General features: G+C 39.2%; 1 protein-coding gene across 5 annotated transcripts in view; it reads right to left on the bottom strand.

Moving 5' to 3' along the window:
- The window catches only part of TPK1 (thiamin pyrophosphokinase 1), a 464,784-nt gene that overhangs the window by 112,214 nt on the left and 340,385 nt on the right, over positions 1 to 12,185 (bottom strand). Inside the window, exon 9 of one of the 5 annotated variants that reach the window (XM_089329602.1) lies at positions 9,381 to 10,476. The exons of the other annotated variants lie outside the window; for them this stretch is intronic. Coding sequence (XP_089185728.1) covers positions 10,415 to 10,476 — 62 coding nt within the window. The 3' untranslated portion in view covers positions 9,381 to 10,414. Of the gene's footprint in view, positions 1 to 9,380; positions 10,477 to 12,185 lie in introns of those variants that run through there. 5 annotated transcript variants of the gene reach the window in all.

Raw genomic sequence — 12,185 nt, 5'->3', positions numbered from 1 at the left:
CCAGGCAGTCAACCAAATGCTGCTTCAGGGATATACTCGGCTCCGCACCCAGGAGACGGCAGCTTGAGACATCACCCCGTGCCAGCAGGAAGTAGCTCTAAAGACAGATGCACACCCTCGGAGGCAGCATGTGATGGCTCAAGTAGTAGGGTCTCTACTACTCACATGGGAAACTTGAATTAATTTCCAAACTTTTTTTTTTTTTTTTTTTTTTTTTGACAGGCAGAGTGGACAGTGAAAGAGAGAGACAGAGAGAAAGGTCTTCCTTTGCTGTTGGTTCACCCTCCAATGGCCATCGCTGCTGGCGCGCTGCGCTGGTCTGATGGCAGGAGCCAGGTGCTTCTCCTAGTCTCCCATGGGGTGCAGGGCCCAAGCACTTGGGCCATCCTCCACTGCATTCCCTGGCCACAGCAGAGAGCTGGCCTGGAAGAGGGGCAACCGGGACAGAATCTGGCGCCCCTACCGGGACTAGAACCCGGTGTGCCGGCGCCGCAAGGCGGAGGATTAGCCTAGTGAGCTGCAGCGCCGGCCTAGATTTCCGAACTTCTAAGTTTGGCCTGCTCAGACTTGGCTATCACAGGCATTTGGGGAGTAACCAGTATATAAAAGACTGTTTCTACCTTTCAAACAAATAAAAATATATTTTTTACAAAGCAGTTACAGAGTCAAACTTTTTTGCCTTCTGTTTTATCACTGTCTAAAACATGATTACTAGCTGTTATTAGTACAAAGAATCAGTCTATTGAAAAAGTGTAAAGTCAAAAGCTAACAAGGAGAATACAGACACGACAGAAAAAAAGAATCTAATAAAAGACTGGTCACAACTCATGGAATTTTTAGCTCTGGCCTGAGCAAACCTGACTTCCTTTGTGGTTCCCACGTATCAGGATATATACTTGGACAAACTTCACTATGACCCTTGGAGAACAGAAGCCAGATAGAATAGAAACTAATTCTCGTTCCCTTTTGTGGCATCACATAAATCATGCCCAAACATTTTGTTTTTTGTTTTGCCTTGAGGTTTTTCCACTGCTAGAAGCCAGGATGAATGACAAACCTGAGATTCAGTGTCATAAATGGTCTTTACACATCAATTTTCAGATCAGTTGTAAAGGTTCAATGACCTAATAGCTGTATGGAAGTGTTATTTCAGAAAGTTATTAAATTCTTTGATTACAGATTTGTGTATGCTGAATAATTACCAACGAGAATTGTTCATATTCAAATCCCAGGAACTGGTTAATACATTATTCACATGGTGAGAGGGACTTTGCCGATGTGATTAAGCAGGTGGTCCTAGAGTTGTCACAAGTCCCTTAGAGGCAGATGTGACAATGGGAGCAAAGCCAGAGACAGGAGAGAAACTGGATGATGTTGTGCTGCGGCACTGGAGCTGGAGGGGAGCTCTGGGATAAGAAATGAGGGCAGCTTCAGCAGCTGGAAGTGGGAAGAGAAGGACCGTCCCCAGCAGCCCGCAGGAGGAAGGAAGCTCCACTGACACTGGAGTTTAGTCTCATGAGGCCCAGTTTGGATGGAGACCTCCAGAAAACAAGATGAATAGGAGTTTGTGGTGATTTGTTAGAGCAGCTATAGGAAAATGACATTTGTGAGTTTTAACATGTATCATTTTTTATCTATTGAATAAAAGCCATGTTCAGTTTACTTAGCTTTATACATATACCTAAATTATTCTCAAACAGTGAAAGTTTGTACACTGCAACCAGAATTCCCTCTGTGCTACATCCTCCCCATATCTGCAGCCAGCTGTTAGGTCTCCTTTATTCGTGATTTCTTATTGCTGCTGTGGCCAACTTTTCCAGTTTCCCTCTGGAATGACTGGATTTTTAAGAGTAGATATCCTTATCCAAAGACTTCATGAAAAAATAAAACTGACACAATAATGATGCAAAAACTCTAAAAATGTAGAAAAGTAGATCTAACATCTAAAAGTAATTATACATTATACCAAATATTAATTAATCCCAGGGACCTAGTTTGATTTCAGATCTGAAATTCAATTAATATCATACATATCAATGTTATAAAAAAAACAAAAGTCACCAGATTATCTCAACAGATATAGAAAAATCACTTGAGAAAATCCAACGTTTCATGAAGATAGAACTTAACAAATTAGGAAAGACATGTAACTTCCTTAATCTGATAAAGAACATCTATGAAAACCCCGCAACTAACGTCATACTTAATCGTGTAAGACTGGATGTTTTCCTCCAACGATTAGCAACAAGGCAGTGATGTCCACTCTTGCCACCTCTGTTCCATATTGTACTGTACATTCTAGTCACAACAATTTGGTGACAAAAAGAAATTAAAGGCTTCCAGGTTTGAAAAGAAGTCCACAGAAAACACTAAGAGGCTGTGGGACAGCAGGTTAAGCTGGGGCTGCTGACACCAGCACCTCACATCAGAGGGCCAGTTGGAGTCCCAGCTACTGTCCTTCCCATCAGCCTCTTCTGCTAATGGCCTGGGAAGGCGGAAGATGCCCCAATTGTTTGGGCCCCTGCCACCCATGTGGGAGCCCAATGGTGTTCTAGCTACTGGAATCAGCCTGGCCCAGAACTGGTTCTTACAGCCAATGAAGCAGCAGATGGAAAGTCTTTCTCTGACTCACCCTATCTCTGTCTCTCTTGCCTTTCAAATCAAACAACAATAAAACACTGACAGTACTTACAAAGGAATTCTAACAAGTGAGATAGAGGACCAATTGATACACACATTAATTCTATATACTTGCAATTAACAATACAAAAATAATCCTACTCACTAGGTGCATCAAAAACAACACAATTCTAAGAAATGAACTTAAGAGATTTGCGAAACTTAACACTTTGAAAGCAACAGCAGTTGAAAAGAAATGAAAGAAAATCTAAATAAATGAAAATCAACCCCTGTTTGAAGTTTGGAAGTGTATTGTTAAGATGGCCGTATAACCCCAAATAATCTGTGGACTCAATATCATCTCTCTGTCAGAATCCCAGCTGATCTCTTTGTCAAAGTCGACAAATGGATTCTAGAATATTACCTTATCCCATATTTAAGAATGAATTCAAAATGGATCTAGAACCCAAATATAAGAGCAAAAGCCCTACATTCTTAGAGTAAATCTTCATGACATTGATTTTGGCAAATTACTCTGGCAAATGACTCTTAGCTATAACACCAAAGTACAAGTGACAGAAGAAAACATAATTTGGACTTCAACAAAATTAAAAACATTTTGTTTCAAGAGTATGAATGGGAAGCAAAAAGAGCTTACAAAATAGGAAAAGTATTTGCATATTATATATGATAAGGAACTTAGAATAAAGAACTCTTACAACTCAATAGAAAAAGACAAATAGCCCAATTAAAAATAGTCAAAGCATCTCCACAAAAGGTATGCAAATGGCCAATTAGTACCTGAAAAGATGCTCCACAACATTGTTCATCAGGGGATTGTAAATTAAAAACACAATGAGATAGTTCTTCACAGACACTTGACTGACTAGAATCAAAATAAGTGTATCCAAGGACATCATATGCTGATAATGGAAATAAAAATGGTACAAATCTTTTCAGAAGACAGTCTGGGAATTTTTCACCAATTAAACAATGGTTATTTATGAGCCACTGAACTCCACTCTAGTGTATACGGCCAAAAAACAACCCCACAGAAGCTTGTATATAAGTATTTAAAGCAGCATTACTTATCACAAAAGATGGAAATAATCCAAGTGTCCATTAGTGGACAAACTGTCTTAACCATCCAATGGAATATTATCCACACCATATAAAAGAACAAACTGCTGATATATTTTACAACATTGATGAACCTTGGAAATACTTTTCTAGGTGAACAAGGTCAGTCACAAAAATCCATACATTTATTTATTATATGATTCTATTTATATGAAAGTCTAGAACAGAAAAAAATTATAGCAAAACAGAAGGAAAGACGTTGCTTAGGGCTAGAGAAGGCTATGGATAGGACTGGGAAGGAAGGAAAAGAGGGTGATAGGTAAACAGGTGTGGTGGTTTCTTTCTGAGTGGACCAACACGTTGTATATTTCACTGGTGATGGTTGCATATATCTGTGAATACCCTGAATATTGAATATACTGAACTGTATGCTTTAAATGTGTAAATTGTGTGGTACACAAATTATGTTTCAATAGAACAAAGCATTGTTATTCTGGTCTATTTTACTAGTAGTAGAATCAACACTTGCTTTTTAGAAGGTCATGTTGGTCTGATTCCTTTAGCTTAACTTGGCTCACAGTCACTACAATGCTGATTTGTAAATGGACAAAGCACAGCACAGCTCTTTGTGAGATTTTTCCCCAATATATAAATAGAAAGTTCATATCCTTAGACCTTTGTTCCCAGCGCTGCCTCTGACCTACTTAATTCAACTGGAAGATAACTTATATTTTATAATAGCACAAAACATGTTTAAAAAAAGAGACCACAATAATTGGTGTTGCTTTAAAAATATCATAATTGATTGCAACTTAATTTTCTCAAGGTTACAGTAATGACTCCTAAAATTGTAAAATAGCCAAGTCAAATTTTATTTGAGACATCAACTAAGGAGAAAAGGTGTACATAAGAAAAAAGAACTGGGTCAAAAGAGATTACAAATAAAAAAGGAGGCAATCCTATGGGGTGATAACTCACTGAATTTTCATAGAAAAAAAATCGTTTGGCTGAAATGGGCAGGTCCAAGGGGGTGATAATGCACTGAATTTGAAAGAAAAAATTCACTTGGCTTAAATGAATAGGAATCATGTACCTTGTGGGCAGCCAGTTAGCTTCTAACTAAAGAGCTGCAAAATGAAGACAAGAAAAAGCTTGGTGTCCTATAGAATCTGATTACCCTGGGGGAGTCCTCCTGAAAAATCTGTTAAAAGGTATCTAGAAATCTAATTGTCCATTAAAAAAACGTTTTGAAAGTTTTCATGACATGTTAAAAAGCAGTTCATCTATGCATACAGTTTGATAATTAAGTTTCTATGCTATCTGATCTACCCAATTTCATCAGTTCTTATATATACATTTTCCCTACATTTCTAAAATGATTATTAGTATGCCGTTCCTTAATGTACACAAAATTATAAGGCATCTTAAAGTAAATGGCATCTTAGATATGATGAACCCTTCACCAACTTGTTAATTTGAGAAAATAGCTTGGGTATTAGAAAACCTCAGATAATATTTTCCCTGGGGATGACAGGCAAAAAAAAATGCCATCCTGATGAAAACTTTTTATCTCTAAAATATCTGCCTTATTTAACAACTTTAACAATAATTTTAATACAATTCAGAGTGAGTGATTATGGATGATTTAAGAGACAGTGGCTGGTATTGTGGCATTATGGGTAAAGTCACTGCCTAAAACTCTGGCATCCTTTATGGGTGCTGGTTCATGTCCCAACTGCTACAGTTTATATTTAACTTCCTGTTAATGACCTCGGAAAAGCTGCAGAAGATGGTCTAAGTGTTTGATCACCTGCCACTCAAGTAGGAGAGAGAACTAGAAGAAGCTTCTGGTTCTTGGCTTTGACTTGGCCCAGTATTGGCACTGTGGCCATCTGGGGAGAGAACCAGTGGATGGAAGATTCTCTCTCTCTCTCTGTCTCTCCCTCTTTCAAAATAAAACAAACAAACAAACAAACAAAAAAGATACTGTACTTCATTCCAAAAAGAAAAACTGGTGGCCCAATTTCAGAATGCCCTTTTTAAAAAGCTCTGGAATGGAAATTCAATAATTGCAATAATAATAAAGATGTGTAGAGATATTAAACCTCTCACACATTAGTGGCACTATCTGACAAGAGGTTATACCCTAAGTGGGTACAGCTATAGCTGAACCATGACAACTGGAATGACTTTGTGAGCTATAATGGAGTGAGAATTAAGAGCATTTCTGACTGAAAATGCATTATTAGCAAGTGTAATTTTCCAGGTGCATGAAATGTTCCCTTGTTAGGCTGGCACTTAAAAATTCTCAAAGAGAACTCCTGCAGAAAATCATAATGCCTGTACGCACTTATTACAATTTTGCTTCAAAGCGATGGAAAATCTTTTAAAACTATTTTAGGGAGGGAGTTTACTGTTCTAGTCTCCCCTCACCCTGGAGCACTGAACAGAGCTCCCTGGCCACACCCTGCACACACCTGTGAGTATTCACTGAAAGTGCAGGCACTCTACTCCATTAAGCCACAGAGGCATAGTCCAAAGATAAAAGCCATCACAAGGGGAAAGCAAAACAAGTATCTCCACAAATGCCTAAAAATAAATGCAGCAAATCAAGAAAAAAATAAGGATGACAACATGATGCCCCCAAAGGAACACAACAAACACTTAAAAACTAGAATGTGAAAATCAAGAGATTAAAGAAATTCTGGAAAAGGAATTAAAAAAAACTGATCATAGGATTACTTAGAAGTAATCAGAAGCAATATCACAAGTTTAAAAAATCCATACATTATGTGAATGAACACTTTTCCCATGAAATTGATATTTTAAAGAGAAACTGGAATGAAAGATTAGAAATGAAAAATTCAATAGATCAAATAAAAATTGTGGTGGAAAGCCTTAAAAACAGACTTGGTAGGGCAGAATAAAGAGTATCCAAGTTAGAAGACAAATCTCTGGAAATTTAACACATCAACAAAAAAAATTAAAAAACTAAAAAACAGTGATGGAGATTTATGGAATACTATCAAACAACCCAACATATGGGTCTTATGAGTTCCTGAAGGTATAGAAAGACAAAATGGGCCGGCGCCACGGCTCACTAGGCTAATCCTCCACCTAGCGGCGCTGGCACACTGGGTTCTAGTCCTGGTCGGGGCGCTGGATTCTGTCCCGGTTGCCCCTCTTCCAGGCCAGCTCTCTGCTGTGGCCCGGGAAGGCAGTGGAGGATGGCCCAAGTGCTGGGGCCCTGCACCCCATGGGAGACCAGGAGAAGCACCTGGCTCCTGCCATCAGATCAGTGCGGTGCAACGGCCGCAGTGCACTGGCTGTGGCGGCCGGCTGGGTGGCCATTGGAGGGTGGACCAATGGCAAAAGGAAGACCTGTCTCTCTGTCTCTCTCACTATCCACTCTGCCTGTCCAAAAAAAAAAAAAAAAAAAAAAGGATTAGGAGGCATTTTTAGTGAAATAATTACAGAAAAATGTCCCTTATTTGGAGGAAAAAGGGGACATCCAAGTACAGGAAGCACATAGAACTCCTCATAGATATGACCAGAAAAGATCTTCAACACAACACATTGTAATAAAACTCTCCATAGTAAAACAAAGAAAAATTCTAAAATGTGCACAAGAGAAACCCAGATTATTTTCAGAGGATCTCCAACTAGACTCACAGCTGACTTCTCATCAGAAATCCTAGGACAGGAGAGAATGGCAAGATATATTCCAAGTCTTAAAAGAAAAAAAAATTGTCAACCCAGAATAGTGTACCCTGCAAAGCTCTCATTTATGAATGAAGGTGAAATAAAGACCTTCCATAACAAACAAACTCAAGGGATTTGTCACCACCGGTCCAGCCTTACAAAAGGTGCTTAATGATGTGCTACCCACAGAAACACAGAAACATGGTCATCACTACAAAAGATGAAGGCAGAAAATCTCCCAGTAAAAGTACAATGGAAATCTAAACTTAACAATATGAATTTTTATGGAAAAATGGCAGGGCCAAGTCCTTACTTATCAGTAGTCACCTTGATTGTAAATGGCCTCAACTCTCCAGTTTATACAGACTGGCTGTATGGATTAAAAAACAATACCCTTCTATTTGCTGCTAAGAAACACAGCTTACCATCAAATATACCTGCAGACTGAGAGTGAAAGGATGGAAAAAAATATTCCATGTTAACAGAAACCAAAACAGCTGGTGCAGCCATCGTTAATATCAGACAAAATAGGCTTTAACCCAAAAACTTTTTAAAGAGATACAATATATAATGATTAAGGAATCATTTCAACAGGAAGATGTTCTGTGGTAATAGAACACCTACTAGGTAATCTATAGAAGAGAAATTGAGAGTTTGAAAAGCATTCACCTTGAACAGCCTTTGTCTTGACTGTTAAGGAGGAACAGCTTTGAAATGCATGAAGTCTGTATAACTTAAAGGTTTGCAGGTTTAAAAAAAATAAATCCAGGTATACACTTTTGTGCATTATTTTTTTTCCAATTTTTTTTTCCTTTCAAATTTCTTTCCTTGGTTTGGAGAGCTCTCTTTGAGTCAATGTTAAGGGATTATTTACCTCAGTCATTTCTATATTTTTTCAAAGAAACCACAAAAGAAGGAATAATAAATATAGAATTTCAATCTTAATACGACTGTTATATAAGTAAGAGGCCAGGGCAAATGGAAAGTAGTTTTATTTTCTTTTGCCTAAGCAAAATATTAAATAAAGTTATCTCCCTCAGAAGTTTTTTTTTCCTTATCACTTTTCCTTTCCAATCATTATCTCCTCTTTCCTATCTCTTTTATCTTCTTGTCTACAGACATCTCCCTCTCATTTCCATCTCTCTAAAATTTACTTTAGCACATCTTTTTAAGTATTTATTTATTTGAGAGGTAGAGTTATAGACAGACAGAGGGAGAGACAGAGAAATGTCTTCCACTCATGGCTCCCTACCTACTTGTCCACAATGGTCAGAGCTGAGCCATCCAAAGCCAGGAGTCAGGAGCTTCCTCTGGGTCTGCTCTCCCACGTGGGTGCAGGGGCACAACCACTTGGGCCATTTTCTACTGCTTTCCCAGGCCATACAGAGAGCTGAGTCAGAAGGGGAGCAGCTGGGACTCGAACCAGTCAGTGCCCGTATGAGATGCTGGCACTGCAGGCGGAGGCGTAGCCTACTAATACACAGCACGGGCCCAGCACATTTTTTAAAGACAACATTTCATATAGAAAATTTCACTTCCTAATTGGAAATAAAGAAAAATAGCATTGAAGACAATTTCAGGTTTTGAGTACATCAATCCTCAATTATGTAAATTTGAGCAAATTAGTAATCAGAGCTATGAAATAGTTCTTTGAAAAATGAGGACAACTAACCTGTCACACAGACCTAGTATATGGTTTTTAAAACTTCATAAAATCAATGAGAGGAGGGGCCAAGATGGCAGTATAGCAACAGGACATTCCAAATCACAGCGGGGGAAATAGATAGTTAATAAGCAGAGGGGATACAAGCCGGTGATAGAGTCATGAGAAATTTGTAGAGAAGGCCAGGAATTCAACAGAGACTGGGCAGGTACACACTGAGGAACAAAAAAAGGGAAGTGGCTTAGACATGGTGGAAATGCTGAACAAAGAGACTGGAGCCACCTCCCCCCACCCAGTGAACCAGGTGAGAAATTGTTGGGGAGCCTGGTGAACTGCACTGAAGCTCCAAGTGGGAAGAAAGAGAAAGTACAGGGGAACAAACAGAGAGGTCGGCTATGCCCCTGTCCATTCTATGTCTCCCCGCTCCCCCCAACCAGACTCCAATTCTTCTATAGCTATTCAAAACAATGGTAAGGGAGGGAGTCCACCCAAATTGTTTCTAGGAAACCAGTATCACCTTAATTCCTAAACACGGAAAAGATGCAACAGAGAAAGAGAACTACAGACCAATTTCCCTGATGAACACAGACACAAAAATCCTAAACAAAATTCTAGCCAATAGAATCCAGGAACACATCAGAAAGATCATTCACCTGGACCAAGTGGGATTTATCCCTGGTATTCAGGGATGGTTCAGTATTCACAAATCAATCAATGTGATACACCCCATTAACAAACTGCAGAAGACAAAGCATACGGTTATCTCAACAGATGCAGAGAAAGCATTTGACAAAATATAATACCCTTTCATGATGAGAACTCTAAGCAAATTGGGTTTAAAAGGAACATTCCTCAACACAATCAAGGCAATTCATGACAAACCAATGGCCAGCATCATACTGAATGGGGAAAACTGGAAACATTCCCACTGATAATCTGGTACCAGACAAAGATACCCATTCTCACCATTGCTAATCAATATAGTGCTGGAAGTTTTAGCCAAAGCCATTATGCAAGAAAAAGAAATCAAGGGGATATAAATTGGGAAGGAAGAAGTCAAACTATTTTTTTTTTCAGATGACATGATTCTACATATATAGTGGATTTTTTTTTTTTTTTGACAGGTAGAGTTAGACAGCGAGAGAGAGAAAGACAGAGAGAAAGGTCTTCCTTTTGTTGGTTCACCCCCTAATTGGCCACCACAGCTGGCATGCAGTGCCGATCTGAAGTAAGGAGCCAGGCGTTTACTCCTGGTCTCCCATGCGGGTGCAGGGCCCAAGGACTTGGGCCATCCTCCACTGTCTTCCCAGGACATAGCAGAGAGCTGGACTGGAAGAGGAGCAACCAGGACTAGAACCCGGGGTGCTGGTGCTGCAGGCGGAGGATTAGCCTAGTGAGCAGCGGCGCCGGCCCTAGGAGATTCAAAAGACTCCACTAAGAGATTATTGGAACTCATTGAAGAGTTTAGTAAAGTAGCAGGATATAAAGTCAATACACAGAAATCAACAGCCTTTGCATACACAGACAATGCCATGGCTGAGAAAGAACTTCTAAGATCAATCCCTTTCACAATAGCCACAAAAACAATCAAATACCTTGGAATAAATTTAACTACATATGTCAAAGACTTCTATGATGAGAATTCAATCTCCAAATGGCCTCAACAGACAGGTCTGGTCCAGACCAAAGCCAGGAGCCAAGAACTCCTTCCTGATCTCCCACATAGATGGCAAGGACTCTGGTACTTGGGCCATCTTTCTCTGCCTTCCCATGTGTATTAGCAGGAAGCTGAATCAGAAGCAGCATAGCCAGCACTCTGGCATTAGATGCTGGCAGTGCACTGCAACATTAGCCCTGGGGCTACATGTTTCATAGAGGGATACTCCTATGTCTGAGTGTTTTATTAGAGTTTATACTAAAATGTCATCAACTAGATAGTTTAGAAGGCAGATAAATTTATTTCTCATAGTTCTTGAGGCTGAGAAGTCCAAGATAAAGGGCCTGGTAGATTTGATGTCAGGCCAGGGCCCATTTCTTGGTTCATGATCAGCACCATTTCTCTGTCCTCAACATGGAGGAAGGTGCAGAGTCCCTCTTAAGCTTTGCATAGAGAGGCACAGAGACTTCATATGAGGGCTCTTCCCTCATTACCTCATGACCTGCCAAAGCACCCACTTCTTAATACTATCACGGTGAGGGTTAGGATTTCAACATATGAATTGGAAGAAACAATCTTTTAGACCTTAGCAATTAGTAACTAGTTGGCACCTTAGGGAAAGTTCAGTGTAAGATGAGTTACCTACCATGGCCTGAGCCTTGATCCAGGCAACAGAAACAAAAAAAGATACTTCAGTTCTTTGTGCCTAGAATTTATACTGGAAATATCTTTGGGAAAACCATAAATCTACAGAGAAAAGTGTTCCAGGGCACTGGAAGAGGAACTTAAGATCTCATCAAAGACACCCTCAACTCTCTAATGTTTTCTAAAGATAAAACCTGAAATATTCTCCTGTAAAACACAGGAGAAAATATGCTAACATATCAGGAGTTAGAATAAAACAAATATTAAACATAGCAGAATAAGACTATAAGAGACAAAGTAGAATGATGAGATAATCACCATATTGCATTTACCCTATATAAGATACCATTTATTATAATATGCACTAATTTTAAAATATTTTTCTAAGAAAAATAATACTGCCAACTAAATTATGGCACAATTTTTTACAACTTAACATATCACATAATTTGCATCCATTTCTGATATTTACAAACTCTCCTTAAACATTTTAAACCATTGAAAAGGAACAAGATGCAAACCAAGAATATAGCCAGAAGGAAGACTGTTACGTTCTGAAGAACTAAAGGCTAACAGCCCAGTGGAAAAGCTAGGCGTAAGAAACAGTAATCCAGACAGAGGAGAAAAGCACAGAAAATAACTAGAAAAAGATCCTCACTCTAACTACCACAAAGAAATACCATTCAGACTCATTAGTTTGAACAAAAATGATTCATTGTGACCACACTAAGAACTGGTGAGCCTGTGGCCCAGGGAAGCTCTTGTGGGCTGAATGCACCCACTGTGTCCAACACTACGTGTATCTAGTAATGGAGAAGA

This window comes from Oryctolagus cuniculus, chromosome 3 (assembly GCF_051225735.1).
Source record: "Oryctolagus cuniculus isolate XC-2025 breed Fujian yellow rabbit chromosome 3, ASM5122573v1, whole genome shotgun sequence".
Lineage (NCBI taxonomy): Eukaryota > Metazoa > Chordata > Mammalia > Lagomorpha > Leporidae > Oryctolagus > Oryctolagus cuniculus.
Note: the sequence above shows the minus strand (reverse complement) of the source record. Positions and strands in the feature narration are given on the sequence as shown.